Source organism: Plectropomus leopardus, chromosome 14 (genome assembly GCF_026936395.1).
Source record: "Plectropomus leopardus strain MGB_pleo_1.0 chromosome 14, ASM2693639v1, whole genome shotgun sequence".
Lineage (NCBI taxonomy): Eukaryota > Metazoa > Chordata > Actinopteri > Perciformes > Serranidae > Plectropomus > Plectropomus leopardus.
The window spans coordinates 22,118,368-22,140,110 of NC_142189.1; the positions used below are offsets into that span (position 1 = coordinate 22,118,368).

A 21,743-nucleotide genomic window follows, 5' to 3' on the forward strand; every position below is an offset into this window, starting at 1 on the left:
CCAGTTAAGCAGCTAACCAAGCTAGCCTGAATGTGCTGAGGGAGCTTGTTTAGTTTTCCTCACAGGAAGAAAGCGAGAATGAGTTAGGAGTGGTCGGTTGACTGTGGTTAGCTAAAGGGGGCGAGCCCTAGCACAGTTCGACCTATCTGTCACTGACAGACCAGGTGTCACTGGAGCTTCTATGGTTGGTCACGCTGAGGCGATTCCTCATAGTGAAACACCGAGCAAAGTTAGAAAATGAACAAGTGCAACATATTTACAACATTTACCATATTTACAGTAGTATAAATATCAGTGGAAATAGATGCTATGTAGACATCAGCCATCATATAACATAAAACATATCAAATCTATTAGAATTTATTCATAATAAAACGCTCATGTCAAAGTCCTCATTCAGATCCAGTGGTTGGAGTTTTCCTAACGTGTGGATCCAAAAGAGCTGTTCTGCATTAAAGCTAATCAAGTGATGTTTTCTCAGCTCCTTATACTGCTGATACCTGCTATGCCTTGAAGAGGGTCTCTGACCGAAAGCTTGCATGGTAAACATGATTTTTGCATGGATTTGAGTGTGCAGATGTGCTTTTTTCACCTTTTTTTTGGGGGGGGGGGGGTTAAAATAAAAACAGGCTTGGTCTTGAGCAAGATTTTTAAGGTACAAGATAGATTTAAAATTTGTCTTTGATCCTGCTACTTCTTTGGAGTTATCATACAATTCCTGCAGTGCATTTTTTTTCCTCCAAATATCTTTATTATACCTTTTAACTTTCAACACACATACAGACAAATTGAACAATGAAAGAGCACAGGAAACATACACTGGCCACGGAAACTAAATGTCTCACCTAAATCCCAAACACATAACATACAACACATATTACAATTACAGTTAACAGTGATGGAGCACTTAAAATACATAATCATAAAAGCCCAAAAGTTTTAAGCAGGCTCAGAAAACAAAGAATATATATAAAGAAAATAACTTGAAATAAATAAATAACATTATGTTGTACAAATCATTCATTCCAAGTACCCAAAAGAATTTTGACAGTTTTCAGAGCTGTAACCCACCATTCCCTTTAGCACCAAATTTGTAAGTCTTTTGCCAGTTGTCTATGAAAAAGGCATCCACTTTCTGCAGTGCATTTTTGAAATTTTCATTGGAGTCTTGTGTCCTGCCGGCTCTGAACAAAGTCTGACCATCCGGTGCAACAGCTTGATCCAGGATGTTAGGGGTTAACCATGTCTCTGTGTGCAGAGCAGTCTTTGGTTTCCCATTGCTGAGTGAGCCTCACTTGCATCTCATCTACTTTATTGTCCTGTGACTGGATATAGCCAGAAGAGGCCTCGGTAGAGGAGCTTCTCTCGGTCCAAGTCGGGTCAGCCTCGCCCTGATGCTGGCTCTCCTCATTCTCTTCTCGTGGCACTTTCGGTTTAATTTCTCCTCTCTGGTCTGACTGACCGCTTGGCATATGCCGTTGGTGGGGATCCTCTTATAGTCTGTAGTCTGTTGTATTCAGTCCAAACCCAACACAGCTCTAAAAAAAATAAATAAATAATGGAAAAATATAGCAAAAAAGTAGGATTTGAGGAGCCACTGGCTGCTGCATTTACATGTGCTGCCATTATCATGGCAACCTAGATAACCTTACTTCCTAAAGGAAGATTGCCTCGACTCACAGACTGTAATTCTTCATTTGAAACATAAAAACAAATAAATGGGTATGGTATTCTCAATAGCAGCGTGTACAAGTGACAATAACAGGGTTCGTACAAGGTGCTTAAGGAGGCTTGAAGTCCTTGAATTCAACACTCAGACATTTTTCACTTGGTCCTTGAAAAAATACTCTGATGATATCTTTTTTTTATGAAATGTATAAGATAAATGTTTGCTCCATTTAAAATTTGCACAATTTTCTCACGACGGATGGTTGTGGACAAAACTATATCATCCCTGAAAATAAAAGTGCTTGAAAAAATACTTGACAGTCCTTGAATTTGTCTCGCCCCCATCTGTACAAACGCTGCAACAAACACTTGGTATCTGTGGCGCTCCTATGTTAAAAAAAAAAAAAAAGACAAAGAAAAACAGAACAGGTTTTCCCTGAAGGAAATAATGAGGTAAGAGGATCTCTTTTTCCTGTGGGATGCTCCGTTCCGTTCTGACGGTTAACTCGCCAGACTAGATTTTCTGCTCTCAAGTTCGTGCAACGCCCACACCGAGCTGCAACTTCTCAAGTGCACGTGTGATCACTTTCACACACATGCTCATACCGCAGCCTTTTACAGCATATGTGTTTTATTCTCTCACATCTGCAGGCTACATTGGTTTTTCGCAATAATGTAAGCCTTTTGGTCCCAAACATCTGCAACCTGTTGCTGCCCCCTATGCTAGATTTTGGACGTTTGTAAGAGGAGATCTGTTCATGGCTGTGTCACAGAGGTCTACATATTACCAGGCTACAAGACAGAATGTGACAGAATTGCTGGTGGTCGAACAGAAGTGTGTGTGATGTGTGCAATCAGGGTGGGGCTGTGGAGAATCGATGATTTGGCTGGGTGGTGCGCAGCCTCTCTCTGACTTTCACATTCTCCTCTCACACACACTTGTCCTATGTAAAAAGCAGTCTCATTCATCTTTTTTCCCTTTTTTGAGAATGTGTGGAAAGAAGAAAAAAAATCACCCTATGGCCAAAGAGTGAACGTGTATCTCTTTGTATATGTTACCTTTGACACATAATTTCATCACCTCAGGACAAAGGCGCAACCTTATAAACATTGGCGGGAAAACACAAATGCAGATGAGCACGTCTTATCTTTGGCAGGACTGCATGAGGAGAAACAATACCAGTTATACTTGTCGCTCTGGCTTTTCTTGCACCATCAAGATCAAGCCAGTGTCTGAAAAAATGAGACAACTGAAACTTACCTTAACAAACTTGTAGTTGAGCAACACATGAAGTGCATCTGTGTTCTTGGGAAGTAGGAGGATAAACTTTCGCAACTGTCAAGATCCCCTTGCTGTTACTGTGATGAATCTCGTACCTCTGCACTTTAAAAGAGAAAAAAAACACAGACACACAGGCTGATTGAGCAATATTTCCACCATATTAACTGGTTGTGTTCTGACTGGCCTGGTTTGTATAGCATGTATATATTGCGTGTTTACACAGTGGGGCAGAGGAGGAAATAGACCATGAGCACACTACACTGGTTTGTGATTCTAAGAGCATGGTTGAACTGCCTGCTTATCTCTGACCTACATGCAGGTGAATATAGGACACAGAATATAGGTGTAAGAGAAATAGGCTTTTCTAAGGATAACCTTATGATCTCCTGTGTGAGAATGAGCTGTAGATAAATTGAATCTTTTTCCATAAGGAGGCCTGGTTAAGGTTGTGCTGAGAGATTTCGGGTGCATGCGCAGTGGGAATCAGCTGATGAGAGGAGAAGTGGACTCAGTGTCATCCCTTTTCTTACTCAACAGTCAACACACACCCTTCCCCTTATTCTATTTATTGAACAGCTGACAGTCAAGGAAGATGGGGAAAACACAAGCGGGAAGGGACGCGGATACACACGTCTGCTTCATGAGGGCACACACACAAACATAAATCCTCACAGGAAACTTTTCCTGGTCGCACTCCTTCATCTCTCTGCCTACTGACCCACATTCCAGCCTGGTTGTGTCACTGGAACTCAGCCGAGGCTGTGGCGGCTACTGTCCATCTGATCCTAATGAGGCTGTAAGCCGACCACTGAAAAACCACATGGATATGCTGGCATGCAAGAAATTGCATTGTTCTTTTTGGTCATCTCTGTCTCTATTGTCCTATTGTTTCCCCTATCTCCCTCACTACACCCTTTCTCCCATGAAAGTCCCCCTCAGACACCAAAACTGTATTGTCCTCCCCTTGCCTCCTCTCACTCAGGTACTTATCGCCACCATTTGCTGATCTAGGTCAGTCTTCTGAGCTCAGTTTCTCTCTCCCTCTGTGTTGCACGCCCTCCCCATCCTAAGGCCAGTGTTACATAACAGTGATGATTCAGTTGGAACATACTGTATACGTTCCTCTCTCTCTAGATACATCTGGCCCCTGCTGACTGCTGTCAAACTACTTTTTTGCTTTAGACCTTAGCCGGGCCGACAAATTTGGCTGCCTTAAAACCAAATAAACACACGAGGTGTTGGGAGTTCCTCTGCAGCACCTGTTGTACAGTACAAATGCATTTGTTGTGGATTTTTTCCTCAAGTTCTTTAACAAAAACCTTCCTTGGCCTTAGCTAACCCAGTTTTCAGAATAAAGTTGGCATTGTTTGTTTCTAACAGCAAATCACAGATATGTTACATTTGTACATTTTACAAGTAGCAGGTATGACAAAACGTTATGTTTCTTTATGTCTCAGTTTTCAATGTTCTGATGTGACAGTGTTGTGATCAACGTATGGTTAGGTTTAGGCACAAAAAACGCTTGGCTAGGGTGTTTTGGCTTGAACCATACAGATTGGTCACCACAAACACATCTGGACATGTCCTGAACTCCAGTTAAAAACCCTTGCTCTTGTCATTACAGAGATAGCTGAACATGTCCTGAATTCTCATTAAAACACATTTGATTTTGTCGCTAAAAACTCATCTGGACATGTCACAAACTCTCCTTTAAAAGCACTTGCTTTTGTCACTACAAACACAGCCAGACATGTTACTAGCTCTTCTTAAAAAACACCCGCTTTTGTCGCAACAAACACAGCTTAACATATCCCATATCCAGTTAAAACACTTGCTTTTATCACTACAAACATAGCTGAACATGTCCTGAATTCTCGTTAAAACACACCTGCTTTTGCCACTGCAAAAAACAGCTGGATATGTCACAAACTCTTGTTAAAAAATACCCGCTTTTGTCACAGCAAACATAGCTAGATATGTCCTTAACTCTTATTAAAAAAAGAAAACACCCGCTATTGACGCTATAAACACAGCTGGACATGTCCCAAACTCTTGTTAAAAAGCATCCACTTCTGTAGCTATAATAGTGGCTGAAAATGTCTTAAACGCTCATTAAAAAAAAACACCCACTTTTGTGTCTTCAAAAACGGCTGGACATGTCCCAAACCCTTGTTAAAAAAACATCCCTTTTGTAACTTAAAATACAGATTTGTACCAAACTCTTTTTAAAACAACACCTGATTTTGTAGCCAGGAACACAGATGGACTCGTACCAAACACACTTTTGTTGGTCTGCCAATGTCAGCTGTTGGCGGCCGTCTCACCTAGATGTCATGTCAGCCCCCATCCCCTCCTCCTCTTGATAAGAAACTGAGTTAACATTCATGTAATCTCATCTACATCATATGTATAAAACGTACAAAATGCACACTACCAACATTTTATTCTGGCGACTGGGCTGCCTCAGCTGACAGCTATATATTCTGTTGTGGGTTAGTAGCATCTGAGATAAATTCTGGAGGGTTAGCGTGGGGCCAGGCGGCCATGTCGTGTCAGCGGAGCAGGCCTTTCAACTCGCCTGTCTAATCTGGAGCTAATCCTAATCCCGTTAGTGTAAACACCGCTGCCATCTGGGCCCAGACACAGCACAGCTCTGATTATAATGAACCCATCAAAAGGTCTTCAAACCATCACACTGCGTGAGCTGTCAGTGGCTCACGCTAAACTCTCTGACCTGGGCTTATGACACAATCATGCAGAGGATGGACAGTCCAACAGTTATGGGTAAACAAACAAATGCATAGCCAACACTGTACATGAGCAACTGTTGATAACGTAGGCAATTAGGATAGGAGACTAGAAAAAAGAGCCAAACAAATTATGTATAAGTGTCTATAGACATAAACATGAGTAATCTGTTTCTATAGGGTCTTTGGCCACTGGAGACGTAAGCGCTGCAGTGATGTAAACATGGTGCTGGTTAATGGATAAGCAGAAGGAGAGAGGGAGGGGGGCCTCAACACTGACATCTTCTGTGCTACCCTCACCCAGGCAACTCCCTCACTACCAGCCCTCACAACACACACTGAAAGGGTGAGAGAGGTTGTCATGGCTTGTGAGTGTGTCACTAAAGCTGGCTGTATGCTCTCAGTGAGTATATAAATGCACTCTAGCATCTTGGTGTTGAGTCGAATTCTGTTTTGGGTTTTTTTTTTCAATTATATTGGGGATTGACATGATTTTTAATTTCTATTTTCTTCTACTCTTCCAAAAGTCCTGAAACATACACACCAAGAGAAATAATTTTCAAAATAATCTCAGTCACAATGCCAACACCAAAGGCACCTTAATCTGTACGCCTAAAAAGTGCTTAAATCAAAAAGTAGATTGGTCAAGCATAATCTGCCAATACTTTTTTCACATTCATGATAGATGATTAACCTCACCAAATGGATGTGATCCCTGCCTCTAGATTTTTTTTGTATTAACAGAATGTCTATCTCACACTAAATGGAGTTGGTCATTCATAATTTATCTATGTTATGGTCACATCATGTGATCTATGTTACAACATAAACTCAGAAGATGTCAGTCATTGTCAACAACCGTAGCGAACGATGTTATTGTATGATGTAAATCCTGGTTATTTATGATGTTGTATTCATGATTTATTGTCCACAGTATCTGATAGACTTTGTCCTGTCATTGTTTGTACCTTTGGTAGATGAGGAAGAAAACAGTTGGGTTTTTGGCCTCCTGGACTTGCTACATCGCTCTGTTCAGTTTGGCTTCTTCATCATGTCACCTGCAAATAAAACACCAGAGACAAATGAAAATAATATATTGTGTTTAAAAATGTGACAACAACATTTTTATATATATCACAATAGATCAATACGTGAAACTTGCTTTCAGTAACACTATAGTGCACTACCCGCAAAGCACCAAACTGCAGAAAGAGTTATCTCCTTATGAATAAACACAGCACTTAGCAGCTTGGTGGAGACCAAAACGGAGCTAAAATGAGAGTGAATATTTGATTGACATTCTTCAAGTGGACAAAACAACTCAGAATTAATAATGCTTGTACATGTCTGTTTATTGTCAAAGTAAAAAGGTTTTCTAAAGTGTTTGCCAAACTCACTTTATGACGTGATATGTCGAATTTATGTTCACAGCTGGTTGCATTGCCCCCAAATGGACAAAAAATTAATTACATCAGGTTTAAAGGAACACTCGCATGCCTCCTCAAAAGACAGTAAACCTATTGGTTGATTGGGGAAGTATTTAACAACAGCAAAACTATTAAACTGCTATAAAAACATCTGATTACAAATTCTCACACAATAAATCAAAATGCTTACCATTTCTGTGATGGCATAAGAGAAAGTTTTCTTCAAAAACTCAAGGTCAAGCTTGATTAATGAAGATAGATATAATCATTTTGTGGATAAAGTATTTGTCCAAGTCAGGGTGAAGATACCACTGCGCACATGATAGAAAACAATTAGAAATCTGGATAAGATGTTTATATTCCACTGCATCTCCCAACTAGCATTTCTTAGTTTCTCAAAACTGGGATAGGGGCCTATCCATGTTCCTGAAATCAGGATGTAAAGTTTGTACAGTATGCACCAACACATAACCTAGATACTCTAAATACCAGATCAAAACTAAGATTCTCATAAATATATCATTTAACACAGAATTTGGCATGTTCCCAAACCGCTTTCGAATGGAGTCAACTTCCCCTAAAATTTAAAGGCACCATTTTATGCTTTCAAAATAAAGTGAAGCAGTCTTATCAGATTGCCAAAGGAAGTGATTTGACACAAGTATTTATGATCTCAGAAATATGTTAAAACCTTTTACTGTTGTTGGGGGTTTTATCTGCAGAGTAGCAGTCTAAATCAGAGCCACTGCTGCTCTCACAGCTTTGTCAGCCAGCAGATGTTCTATTGTTTGGGCCTGCGGTGTAAGGTTGCTTCAGTTGAAGTTGGGACACTTGCTGCATCTTTTGAATGTAGCCCCATTGAGTGCCGTCACCACCAACCCCCACATCCTTCGGCACCCCCAACCCGTCCCCCCAAGCTACTCAGAGAGGGGCTTTACCCCTCCCCCAAGTCCCCTTTAACCCCCTGCAGACCTCACAGTTGCCCCCCTCCAGATCTCCAACTCAGTGATTGTGCTCTTTGTCTCCCCCCACTCTCTCTTACACACACACACACACACACACACACACACACACACACACACACACACACACACACACACATGCACATCAAAAGCCAATTTACTGACCAATTACTGCAGTGTGAGAGTATTACTGCAGTGTGTATTTTGCATCAATATACATTTAAATGCAAAATGCAGATTCACCCCCACACAGTGTGTTATCAGATCGTCTCTTATCAGATAGTGAATGCATAGTGTATAGATGCCTCTGATTGTCCTGCATGGATACAATTCTTTCTCTTCAGCCTGCGTCTGAATGTGACTGCTGTTTTCGTCGCGGCCCTGGTGACCACCACTGTGGGGCTTATGTAATAATCAGTGCCCTGCTTTCCTCTTCCCCACTATAGGCCTGTGTGTGTGAGAGAGGCTCTGTTATAAGGCCTAAGAAACACACAGGCAGCACAGACTTCCTGTTTTTGTGTTGAACCCACTGGAGGCAGGAAGTGAGAGGAACTGCTGCTCTGCTCTGTTTCTGATGGGTGAATTTTGCCAGACGAAAAAGATGCCGGTGCTTAGTCAGCTGCCACCCACTATACAGAATTAGGGGCGTGGGGTGAAACGAGACCGTTGCCTCTCTGAAAGCCAATAACAACAAATCCAATAATGTCACTTGAGCCCGGTGTGGCTGCTGTTAATGGCCTGCGATGCCACTTCAGCAAATGACCTTCATATGAGCGCTTTACCTCGGAGGCGGATGAACGCCAGCTCATATTTCAGCTAGAAAATAAGGAAGAGAGCCTCATATTTGTGTGTGGTAACAGCATGTGTGGCTGGGGGTTTTAAAACTAAGTCGAACCCCAGTCAGAACAAAGAATCTGGTGGTGGCAAACATGCGTGAGTGGTTGCTTTGAAGGACTGATTAAGGTTATAATAGTCATCTGCCTTGCCTGAAGCCCTCAGGCTGTGTGTTAGCGGGGGTGGGGGCTGATAAGAGGTAGGGGGGTAGTCCAGGCTGTTACCCTCTTTGTTCTGACCCACTCCTCTCATGCCTGCTTTTGTCTCCACCCACAGTCTACTACTGAGAGAGCATTATCTCTCTATCCGTCTCGCGCCAAAACAGAGAGAGAGGCGTGTTGCTTTTTCCTGTCTTTTCTTTCTTTATTTCCTTTTTTACCGCCAATGTACGTTTTGTGTCTGATGTTTCAAGCACACCCAAGTTACTGCAAGTACAGAAAAGATGTGCAAAAGCAGCCAGTGCAGCCCCCCTTCTCTTTCTCTCTATTACATGCCTCCTTCTCTCCAGCATTTCCCGCCACTCCAGGGAGCGCGGGGAGGGGAGTGGTGTCACAGCCGGGTATGAAGAAAGGCTGGCTTCTCTGAGCCTCGCGCCAAATGCCGGCGTTATTCAAATCAGCTCAGTGGGTGCGGCCCAACTGTCTCCATGTCCTGTTAACCCCCTCAGAGCTCCAGACTAGAAAGCAGAGACACAAAGGCGGAGAAAAAGTGTGGGCTCAGTGTTCAGCCACATAAAGGGTACAAGTACCACTGATGTTCCACACATGCAGTAGTATGGGAAGTCTACTTCCCCAGTGAAACAGATTAAAAACATGTTACTAATTTGAGTTTACTGCTGTTCTAAAGACTATTTTCAGACATGAAATTTGGTATTTCCACATCATGTGGAGCTTTATATTGTCCCATTTTATCATCCGTCCTGTAATAAAACAGTGTGTTTGTTATTCTTTAACAAACCTTTAAAATATTAGATTTATTCTGGTAACATCATAAGTTTTCACTCATAAAATGAATATTAATTACCACAAACACTGAAAGTCTCTTTAGAGAAGTGTATTATGGCCATAAAACGAAGTTAAAGTGGTTCAAGACAGACAAAAAGTCAGGTTTTCAGATCAACTTCCTCTCTCACACTCAGAGTTTCTCTTTCACACCGTCTTTGTCTGCAACGCCCTGAGAAATGAATGAAACAGTGAGGTATTCAGGACCACACCGGAAGGCTAAAAAGCTAATCCTCTACCACGCTCTAGTGGCTGTGAGCACAAAATGCAGGAAATGACTGAGATTTAATACTGAGACACTCTACATAAGGAAGCAGCTCAACTATTTAAATTAAATATGTGGAAAATATCCACAGGTCTCAGATTTTACACATACATGATTGTTGATTCTGATAACGTCTAACATATCTCTGCAAGAGAGAGAAAATTGATTGCATGTGTCTACAGTTCCTCAGGTTCCTGACGGAAAGAGACACACAATCCTTCAGCTGTCCTCAGACAATCGATAAAAGCTCTTTGCGTCTGCTCTCCAGAGAGCCTGGAGGAGAGTGTGGTCATAGCCAGACACATTATCCTGATGGTAACATGCTCACAATTGCAAGCTGCACTTTGCACTGTCAATTTTGTGTGTATTGAATAGATAGGTGTAATGGACCACTGTTGTTTTGTAATTTAACACAATCTTGCAGTTAATGCCTGGAAAGAATAGATAGAAACACTATATATTTACACCAAGAAGTAGTTTATCCCTTTAATGTTCTGCTCAACAGTTTGGTAGAGGATATTTCAAGTAACTATATTTTAATGAAAAATGTGTTGGATTTATCTCAAACTCATTGAAATATTTTTAGCACTCAGTTTAAGTATGTCATGCTAAGAAGATCCTCTCGATGTTGCACTGTCTTTAAGCAGTGTACCCTCTTAGTTTGCTCCCTAAAGTAAGTTAGTCATTAAAAAAAATGCAACTTTATACAGAAAATAAAAATCTTTTAAGAGTCAAATAATTTTTTGAATTATTATATTTTAATTTTTATGGTAGTAGTAGTGCCGCTAAGCTAATGCAATTTAAATGTAATATTTGTTTAAAAGATAAAAAAGACCTTCTGATCATCCATTTTTGTTAAATGATACATTTAATGCTAGCCATTATATAAATGATGAAATAATTTCATAAGTATGATTTTTTACTGTCTAAAGCCATGCACAACCAAAGAGTTGATTTGTTATTTTATGGTAAATTTAGGGATGCTAAGATAATATTTAAAATCTTTTTATACAACAAAAAGAAGATGAATATTCTCTATTGTTAATACGATACATTTAATTATATTCCATTATATGTTTGATGAAAAAAAATATATCAGTATGAATTTTTTACCATTTCTGACATATTTTCAAAGTATTGTAATGGTAGATATCTAGAATACATATGTGGTAATATTGCTAATTACATGGTCACAAATTGTTGTTGTTAGCATCGTAACATGTTCTCTCTGTTTTACCATTACCATGACAGCCATCTCAACCATTTGGTAGAGACCTATATTTAATAAAAATGTTAAAATAAAAAAAAAAGAAATAAACACAGATTTTTTTGTTGTTCAAAGGAAAATAAACGATTTAAGAAAAAATCCTTTAATTCTCCTTTATGATGACCATAAAGGGTTTTTTTTTTTTTTTTAAAAAAAAAAAAAAAAAACACTTTTTTTGGTAAATTTGTGTTGGTAACCTAAAGTGTTAGTAAATCGGTTTTCACAAACATAATCTTGATGTCAGCAGGCAGTATTTTCTACAATGCCTACAGGTATATAGAGATGATGGCTGTATGTGCCCGGCTGAGTGTGCCTCTGTTATTGTTTTGTTCCCTGAGTCCTTGCATGTCTGCTCAATATCATTTCTCCAGAAAACATTTATAGTTGCTAAATTTGCCTGTTTGCTGTCATAAAAGCATGAGATAATATAATCTGTAATTTGTTTATACTCTTCAAAGTCAAACCTTGCATCTTTTATTTTTGATTGATGCCATATTCAGAGGGCTATATATACAGTCTGGTGTCCCCACAGCCAATCAGATCATAGATGTGGGTGTCCCAGCCAGTCTGACTCCCTGGCCGTTGCCTGGCAACTGGGACTGCTGCTCTGTAATTCAATTCATGCAACGATCCTGCAGGGGTTCACAAGAGGAAAAATTATCCTCTGATGCACAGGGGGAGGTAAATGACCCAGGATGGACTCCATTTCCCACACTGCTGAGCAGGAATATGAATCGTTAGCGTACAATTGGACATATAAAGACCTCATGTTGTACAATGACCCTAAGCTCTTTTTTTTCTAGTAATAACATCTAAAACAGAAATAATAATAACCTATTTCATTTTCAACGATATATAAATGCATTGTGTGAGTTCTGCATCTATGTCCAAAGATATAAATATCCACCTTTCTATTAGGTGAATTGAAGCATGTATGCATTACAAGCATCATGACACCGAGGTGCTTTGACACACCCGTCTGTTCCAATCTGGCGAACCAGTTGTCACATACATTAAATCAAATGCTCTGCTGCTGCTTCAGGAAATTAGACACTGAAAGGGTTAAAAAGGGGGAGGATGCAAAATGGCTCGAAGTCAGCAGTGTGTGTGAGAGAGAGAGGAACACACTGAAAAAGACGAGCACAGAAGAGCTGAGCGAGGAATACAGTGCGTGTGATGCTTGAGATAAGAGGAAGAATTAACAGCTTTTTATGAATCTTCATCTCTCTGTAACATCACATTCGCCTCCTTTTTTGGAGAATTTAAATGAAGTGCCTCTGCAGCTGCAGTCTGAATGATCTCATCTCCTGAGTGCACCAAGACTGAATTCAAATTGTGCAGCTACAAGAGTGAGTAAGGACTTTACTGAAAACTCCAGCCAAAGAGAGAGAGAGACGAGAAAAGAGAGCCATCAGGGGACACACTGGGACTCAGTGTGGGCCTGAGGGAGATAGACGGGCGAGCCGAAGAGGTAAGATGAGTCTAAACAATGGTCACTCTCTGACCACCAGCGGACAGGACTTGACCAGCAGCCGGGCCTCCTGGGAAGATGCTAGGACAGTGTTGAAGCCCTCCACCCCCACCAGGAAACCTAAACCAGTGAGTATTCCCACAGCCTCCTTATGCAGCATCCATTAACAGGCGCATGAGTTCCTTTGCTTTTAAAAGTATTAAAATTGTGCTTATTGCACATATACAAAAGAAATATGAGGTCAAATTGTTGTCATTACTTTGGAGCTGAATTATGTCACTTTTACTTGTTAGATGAAACCTGCCAAGACAGACACACTATCACCACTCGAGGCTGTTTATTTCACAGTAGCCACGACTCACATGATGACTGACGGATGAGAAAAGACAGGCCCCCAGTCCTTTTAGCTTTATCAAAGTCTAGCCCTGGTAAAAGCAACAGGAGGCTTATTATCAGGTCCAAGTGCTGCATTTTGAAGCCTTAGTGAAAGAAAGTAAAGTAGAGGTGTAGTTGGTTGAAACAGGATACAGAGGCTCAGCGAGGCTTCATTGTGTTACTCCGAACCTGAGCAAACCACAGAGGGCTCTTGTTTCAGATCATGGTTCTCCATGCTTGGATTTCTTACTTGGAGAGGATGCATCAAAAAATTAAAAGAGATGCCACAACTACAACTTCAGGTACTTACAGGATGCTTGCAAGTTATCTTGGTTGTATGTTTGAAACTACCAGTTTTTATGGATTCATCTTTATAAGTCTAGTATGTAGGATGTTGGGGAATGTAATGGTAGAAATATTCTTTAATATTAGTGTACAATCATGTGATGCTAAGAATCATGTTTTTGTTAACTTAGAATGAGCTGTTTATATCAACATGCAGAGCGGTTCCTCACCCATGGTAGGGTTGCAACTGTATGAGACTTTCACAGTACGATAACAGTCTCAGACAATGCTGTTTCACGGTATCACGATATTACAGAATGGTTTGTATTACCAGGCAGAATGACCCTTTAAAGGCATGAGTACAGAAGGTTTGTTTTGGTTGAACAAATGTTTTATTAAAGTTATTAAGACTTGAGACCAAATCTTAAATGGAAGCATGTGTAAAAAGTCTCCCTTTTGAAAATAAATTAAAAAAAGACTTGTTGTGATGATTGTTAACGTTCATATCACGATATACCTTAAAAACAAGATATTGATGCAACTCAAGTCCATAGAGTCCACTACGTTGCACTGCTATGTTTCTACAGTAGCTGAGAATGGACAAATCAAATACTGGTTCTGGGTAGGGCCATTCACGTTTTTGCATTGTCCATAGGCTGTATGATAAAAATGGATGACATGACATCTCCCCAAAGGTGAAGCCAAAAACATGGATCACTCCCTTGTGGCTGGTTGCAGTATATAGGTCACATACCATGCTCCCATCATGTTAGCAGGTGGGACAAACTAAAAAACCCATGTATGTTCAGCAGTGTGTGCCAACTGAGCACCCGCAATCAAAGGCATTGCTTATGATTGGTCGGACAGTGAGAACTTTCACAGAGACTGTGCAGAGTCTGGCTCTAAATGACATCTCCAGCACAAAATGGCAGCAGCCATATCTGGGTGATTTTGGCTTCATTTTTGTACAGTAGGAGGACATTGTCCATCTTTATATACAGTCAATAGTGTTTTGCATCAGCCATTGTAGGTCCCCTACATGCTATGCACACGGGAGAAGTCTCAGTTGGTTGCAATCTGTAACTTAAACGCTAGATACCACTACATCCAACACATTCTCCCAACATATTAAATACCAACACTTGGTCAGCAGCCTGTCACATAAATATATATTGTGCTAAGTACCCATACCATGTCAGTTTTGGATATTCAGTGATTGCATGTCAGTTTATCCATTACAAGAGTCAAACAAAAGATCTGCACTCTGTATTAAAAGCTCCCAAGAAATTTTAATTTTGCAACATTGCAAAATTAAAATCATACCACTGCCAATGGCTGCCTTTGTGCATCAGAGGGATTGCTAACTCCAACACACTAGACCTTTGAATCTTGTTGGAATTACACTATTATTTATTCCAAGTTCAGGATACTCATAACCAATTAAAATGTATTACAAAACCAGAAAAACATCTAATTTTGTCATGGTTATCACACATATGACATTTCAAGCCTTATTATAAATATAGTGTGCTATATTTTTTCATTGGTATCCCAGGCTCCAAAGGGTTAACAGGTGTCAGCCAGTCTGGTATGTGAGCCTACACTATCAGAGTCTTGCAGAGGAAAGTATTTCATCTCTGATACTGTCACCTCTATTCTGTAGCATTAGCTCACTCACTTTACCCACTGTTGGCAATAAAGCTTTTAATAAAGCAGTCCTTTCCACGGGGAACTGTCAGCAAATCAGCAAACAATTGGCTTCAATATTATGAGTAATGTACTGTGTCCCTGCAGGCACCAAAGTCACAACTCTGAACCTGACATGATAACAACAGTCATTGAAATAAGGCAAATGTGTTGGTGAAGAACAATTTACAGCTGGGTGTAAATGAAACTCTTTTTTTTTTTTTTTTTACCTCTTCTCTTCTCTTCAAGCCCAAGCCGGAGAATGCCATCACCATCGGCGTGTCTGCACGAGTCCTCTTCAACATGGAGAAGGAGCAGCACATCTATGAGCAGCAAGGCCTGGAAGAGTACATCAAGTATCAGGTGGAGCATGAAACACAGCCTTTCAGCCCTGGACCTGCCTTCTCCTTTGTCAAGGTCAGAAACAAACACACACAATAAATCAACCCCAATGCAGAGTGTCTCCTTTGCATCAGCATTAGGTCGTGACTCTGGAGGCGGCAAATCAGTAATAAGCATAAAACACCAACCCACTCAAACACACACACTTCCACCCCCACTGCCAAGATATTGTATAGTCTTTTTTTCTGACTTCAGTCTGTGTTTTGTCGTGTTGCCAGGCTCTGGAGGCTGTGAACACTCGGCTGAGGGAGCTTTACCCCGAAAGCGAGGAGCTCTTTGATGTTGTGCTCATGACCAACAACCACGCATACGTTGGCCTAAGACTCATCAATACCATTAATCATCACCGTGAGTTACTAATACACATGAATGATTAACACTTATAAGGCCTACGCATGAAATATTTCTTACTCTGGTGTTTATCCTCAAATCCTTTCCTGGCTTATCTTTGCTCGTTAGCACCACAATGTGAATAATGTACGATGTGTTTTTCTTATTTTTATTCATTTTCATTTTTTAACCTGCTGAGTGGTTTCAAGCAGTTACTACAACAAATGATTGTTGACACAGCTTTCATTCTGGAGGGTCAATTAATTATTGATACAGCTTCAAATCTGTCCTGCTGAGTAGGTTTCTTAGAAGTCGGCAGCGGTGACATCAATAGTTGTGAGCAGAACTAGGTGTTAGTATATTGTATGTGTGGATGCAACAGTGCAAGTCAGTATACAATGTGCATACTTGGACCATACACTCTACATAAAGATGTAAGCGCACGTTAAATGCATTTTTCCCAAAAATGTTTTCTGTCATTTAAAGCAGTTCTTATCTCCTTGATGTGTTCATTTTTCTGATAAGTTTGGTTTTAATTAGTTATTAAGTGCTATCAAAAAGGGATTTTCAGACATGAAAGACAGCTGTGTGCCAATTGGTGTGTTCGTAATCAGTGGCACTGGTCACCATAGGTCGGATGGATATATGGGCGGGAATTTTATACCCCAGCAGCTGCTAACGCATGCAAGTTTGTCTTTCTTAGGATAGCGAAGGAATGGCCTGCCTTACTCTGCCTATGACTGCCTTACCCTGACATTCTTACCTTAACCGTAACCAGTCCCACTTCTCTTGCCTAACCCTAATCAATCCCAACAAAAGAAGGCAACAAGTACTAGCCAATCATAGGGAGAGTAGGACGGGTCATTCCTTCACTATACTAGGATTCACAAATTTGCCTTCTGCACAGACTATGGCTCCAAATGTCGTCACAAACATGACAGCGGCTGAATCCGGAATATATTGACTTAATTTTTGTATATTGGGAGTAAGTGGAGACACATTGTCCATCCTCATATGCAGTCATTGACTTGGGCAGTTTGCAGGTATTTTATATCAATTTCAGTGCCAGCCACAAAATCATGACTCCTGAAATAGCTCAAGACCGACCACAAGTCCAGGTACTGACACACAAACACACTGAGAGGGGGCTGGACACTGGCAATGTGCCGCCGTGCTTTGCATCCGCTAGCTGCTCCGCACAGCTGGTTGCCTCTATTCCCACACTGCGAGTGACTTCATGACCCAGTGTCCCTCTACAGGTCATGCAGACATGAAAGTGTGGACATGAAGTCCACTCAGGACATCACAGAATACTCAGTTGGCTCAGCAAGAGGAAGAGAAAGACAGATGAACAGATCTGGCCAGTAAAGTTTTTTGTCCTATCCAAGCAGCAACCTCGGGAGCTAAAAAATGAAGCCAACATTGTTGGCCACTTGGGGCCAGCTCCAGAAGCAAGTCAGTCCCAACTGACACCAAGGGCTAGGTCTCAGTACTCGATACCTTTAAGGAATGGACTGAAACAACTCGGTACCAAATGGTATCAAAACATCTCCAGTCAAACAATACCTGCGTTCAATTTTTTGCGCTGGAGGTCTCATCCCACACCATCCCATCTCCCTGCCAGATCAGCTGTCTTTTTAGCTATCACCAGAGCCTCTATCCTCCCGGCCAATGGTCAGTTCAACATTTGCCCAGTAAGCACCAACTACACAGCTGCTGCATCGGCAGCTAACATCCAACATTTCCTTTCTGAAGTGTCGACAAACTCCCCCCCTCCCATAAGGGGTCACTCTCTTCCCTGTGGATGAGCAGGGAGACTGACAGCAGTTATGGGGAGATCTTTCTCATGGTCCACACACCAAACTATGACCCTTGGGAATAAGTGGTGGGAGTTGGGGATCTGCAATCCTGGCTCTTTGCAGGAGTTTTGCAGTCCCACTGAATAAGTCAAGCCAAGCAGAAAATCTCAGACTCCTTCCTTTCATGTCACTCTGGGTTTTTTCTTCCTTTCCCCTGATTCACCAACCTTTTGATCTCTTCTCTCTGCAGAGTTGTTCATCGAGCGCTTCTGTATGACCGGGGGAAACAGTCCCATAGGCTACCTGAAGGCCTACCACACTAACCTTTACCTGTCTGCTGATCCAGTCAAGGTTCGAGAAGCTCTGGAAGACGGTAAATGTTACTGAGAAGCTGTAATACTAATCTATGGCAAACCTTTATGTCTACTGATGCTATGTAAGATATAGTTATCCACACCTATTTCCCAATAATCCATTCAGGTATAGCAGCAGCCACCATGTTCACCCCAGAGAAGATAACGGAAGTGTCGGAGACTCAGCTGCGTGTCGCCTTTGATGGTGACGCCGTCCTCTTTTCTGATGAGTCTGAGCGCATTTACAAGGCCCATGGACTAGACAAGTTTTTTGAGCACGAGAAGGCACATGAGAACAAGCCTCTGGACCATGTACAGTATATACATATTAATACTCATAATTTCACAATTTGCACTTTCTCCCTGAAATAAATTTTTAGTTAATCTGAGGATTTGTAATAAATCTTTTTCTTGCCCGGTCTGGCTATTTTTTGCGTGATGTCGTCACATTTAACACTCTCAGGAACTAACTTAGTAATTATAATGTTACCATACCAATAGTTACAAAAAAGTAGCTGGTGAGCTCTGCATATATAGTATAGTTTGTGATAAGTTTGGGCTTTTGGCCCATATTCTAACAGTTACATAGATTTTAGTGTGTAATGAGCCACATGTTAACGTAGAAACAACCAAATGGAGATTGTCATCTTACTGTATTCCTTCCTCTTTCTACAGGGACCACTGAAAGGCTTCCTGGAGGCTTTAGGAAAGCTGCAGAAGAAGTTTTATGGCAAAGGCCAGCGCATGGACTGTCCAATCCGGACCTACTTGGTGACGGCTCGCAGCGCAGCCAGCTCTGGTACCAGAGCCCTAAAAACTCTGCGCTCATGGGGTCTGGAGATCGACGAGGCACTCTTTCTCGCAGGGGCACCCAAGGGCCCCATGCTTGAGAAGATCAGGCCGCACATATTCTTTGATGACCAGATGTTTCATGTGGAGGGGGCAGCAGAAATGGGGACAGTAGCGTGTCATGTGCCCTATGGGATAGCTCAGAGAGTTATCACGAAAGGATTTAGTGAGACTTCTTCAGCGCCCAAGTAGCCTGGACATCACTGAGACTAAAGGGACATTTAATTTTGGCTTTCAGCTCTTGCTGATGTTACAACTTTATTTAAAACTTTGAAAATGGGTTGAGAAAACAACCCATTTCGAAGTTTGTTACAACGTAACAAAACCTAGCTGATGCAATATGACTAATATTAATATATACTAATTTGATTATAAAAAAAATGTTACGTTATTATAGTGAATAATTTATTTCATCAGTTTATTTCATGGATTATTTATAAGCCATTTTTTTAAGACAATGTTTGGGTAGAAAATGTCTTTGACTGATTGGTCCATATAACCATCTATTTATTAACCACTTACTAATGGTTTACCAACAATTGAAATTGCATTTCTTAAAGGATTAAAATCAGTAAAAGGGATTATTCACAATCCAATATTTGATTTTATTAATGGCTTATACCCAATCTATAAAACATTAGTAAATTATTCTTTACCATTAAAAAGCCATTAGTTGTGACTTATAAACCCTTCATAAAGATCACCTTATTAGAAAGTGACACTTATTGCCGCTTGTTTGAAAATTTTTGGCATCGGATATTAGTATAGAAGCTCTGAGAAGCAAATGAGAAAAAAGTCTGTTGGTCCATTTTCTAAGTCCGATCTAAATTATTTTCTCCCCCGTGTTAATTAACAAATTAAGAATAGGTGAAAAAAGAAATAACCAGGATAATCTTTCTAAATTTCCTTTCATTATTTGTTAAACATGTAAAACAGGTTGGAAAAAGTTTAACCAGGTAAAAAAAGTTTTGCCAGGATACTTTGTCCGAAGTTTTCTTCATGTGTGAAAGTGGGTGAAAATAAAAGTTAAGGCAGGTGATTTTTTTTTTTTGTTGATTTCCCTCGGTTTTATTTAATTTTATTCATGTTTGTAGTTGTAACACTCATTTTGGCCACAAGAGGCTGAGGTACAACACTGCCTCATGCTGCAAAGAAAACTAAAAGCAATCATATTTCACCAGGTGAGTTTTGATTTTTTAAATGCACTCTAAACACTATGATATGCTATCTTAAATTTTACTGGGGCAATACAACAATTGTTTTGTGTTAATGATGATTGAGATGTGTTAATGTCATTTAATTCACTTGCCTCTCAGGGCTTCTGTAATACCAGCAACCAGTATTACTGTATCTTCACTTTTTATATATTTTCTTATACACATCTTTAATCAAGCTATAATCCTGTAAATTACCAAAAAAAAATCGAAATAAGTATATTTAAAATCAAGCAGAGCCAAATACTAAGCATTTTAAAAACATACAAACTCTAAACAGTATTTCTTTAGATGCCAGGTTACTGAGTAAACATCACTATTTTTGATAAAGAGGGAGTCTGATCGCAGCCTGGAAACTGATTAGAAGTTACACAGCAGTCACTTTATGCAGAATCTTAATTTGGATTTATACAAATGTATCACTTTAATGTTTGTGTGTGTGTGTGTTTAAGAGTTTTTAAAGCCGGTGCCTTTTTCCCCCACTATTGTTGAATTTTTTTGTCCATCTTGCATGTTGTTGGTATATTTATGTTGTGGTCGTTTGATCAGTGTATATGAATGTATTGTAAGATTGCAAGTAGGTGAAATTGGAATATTTTACTTTCTATGTATTTAATATTTATTTTTTTTCAAGATGATGATGATAAGTTTGAACATATGCAGCATTAATTGAATGCCATTATGTGCAACTGTCATTTCTGCTACTTGTCCCTAAAGTGCCGAAAGTTTGGTGTCTCTGTGGTTGTTGCCTGCATGTCTGTCTTTTTTTTTTGTCATTTAGGTGTGTTGTTATTGCTCTACTGTTTTGTGTATGACTGTGAAGCAACTTGGTACTGATTACTGAATACGACCAAGCTTGCTTAATTCGGGCCAGACGAGTACTGTGGACTGTTATGCAATCAAGTTTTTGTGTTTCAGTAAAAATGACTATTTAAAAAAAAACCTCTTTCCTGTCTTTTACTTCTAAAAAGTGATTACTGTTCACTGATTTTCAGAGTTTCAACCCCTCACTCTCTGTCAAGAATTGGAATAAAAAGCAAGGAGCAAGAGTTGATGGTGGCCAAAATTATTCTTCCTGCTTGCAGCAGGGGGAGACAGACACCATACCGCTGATTAAAACATCATATGAACACCAGAGGCCATAGTCCCAAAACTTCCTCATACAAAGAGTCAGTTCCTAGTGTCAAAATGATATTGCTGACACGTTCATCCATTCACTCACTCAGTCCTTTCTGGTGGAGATGATGAGGAATGGAAGAATTAACAGATGACACATTGAATCTCCTGTTCTGCCATGCTTTTTTTATACAATGATGGTGATTACAGATGTTTTATTAAGGTGTGGAGATCTGGAGAAGCTGAGAAAGTCTTGATCTTAATCCAAAACAAAGTAGTGTCATTATATTCTAATCATTGTATTATTTACCCAAGGCCACAAATCTGTGCTATAGCAATTTAAAATTATTGTCTCCTTTAGTTCCAGGTTTGCAAGACACCTGTGTAGGATTTTGTGCTGTTGTTGTTGC

General features: G+C 40.3%; 1 protein-coding gene and 1 long non-coding RNA gene across 4 annotated transcripts; one reads left to right on the plus strand and one right to left on the minus strand.

Moving 5' to 3' along the window:
* Positions 1-651: 651 nt before the first annotated feature.
* On the minus strand, positions 652-15,606 carry LOC121953270 (uncharacterized). Of its 2 annotated transcripts, none has more exons than XR_006106496.2 (4): positions 15,501-15,606; positions 6,666-6,755; positions 2,930-3,052; positions 652-1,538 (listed from the first exon to the last, which is right to left on the minus strand). It is a non-coding gene; the product is annotated as an uncharacterized LOC121953270 (long non-coding RNA). The 2 variants fall into 2 exon arrangements; XR_015778712.1 differs by lacking the exon at positions 15,501-15,606 and adding an exon at positions 7,315-7,436.
* On the plus strand, positions 12,561-21,415 carry LOC121953267 (cytosolic 5'-nucleotidase 1A-like). Of its 2 annotated transcripts, none has more exons than XM_042500256.2 (6): positions 12,561-13,052; positions 15,520-15,687; positions 15,891-16,020; positions 18,052-18,174; positions 18,282-18,466; positions 18,830-21,413. In XM_042500256.2, the coding sequence occupies exons 1-6, from the start codon at positions 12,930-12,932 to the stop codon at positions 19,193-19,195; spliced, it is 1,095 nt and encodes a 364-aa protein (XP_042356190.1). In that variant the 5' UTR covers positions 12,561-12,929; the 3' UTR covers positions 19,196-21,413. The 2 variants fall into 2 exon arrangements, with proteins under 2 accessions (XP_042356190.1, XP_042356192.2); XM_042500258.2 differs by lacking the exon at positions 12,561-13,052 and adding an exon at positions 13,280-13,601 and having other exon boundaries at positions 18,830-21,415.
* Positions 21,416-21,743: the final 328 nt, after the last annotated feature.

Bases quoted from the DNA above. Each gene is read 5' to 3' on its own strand.
- LOC121953267 (XM_042500256.2), top strand. From the start codon at position 12,930: ATGAGTCTAAACAATGGTCACTCTCTGACCACCAGCGGACAGGACTTG. The intron at 15,688-15,890 runs GTCAGAAACAAA...TCGTGTTGCCAG, and splicing joins CTGCCTTCTCCTTTGTCAAG to GCTCTGGAGGCTGTGAACAC. The intron at 18,175-18,281 runs GTAAATGTTACT...TAATCCATTCAG, and splicing joins TCGAGAAGCTCTGGAAGACG to GTATAGCAGCAGCCACCATG.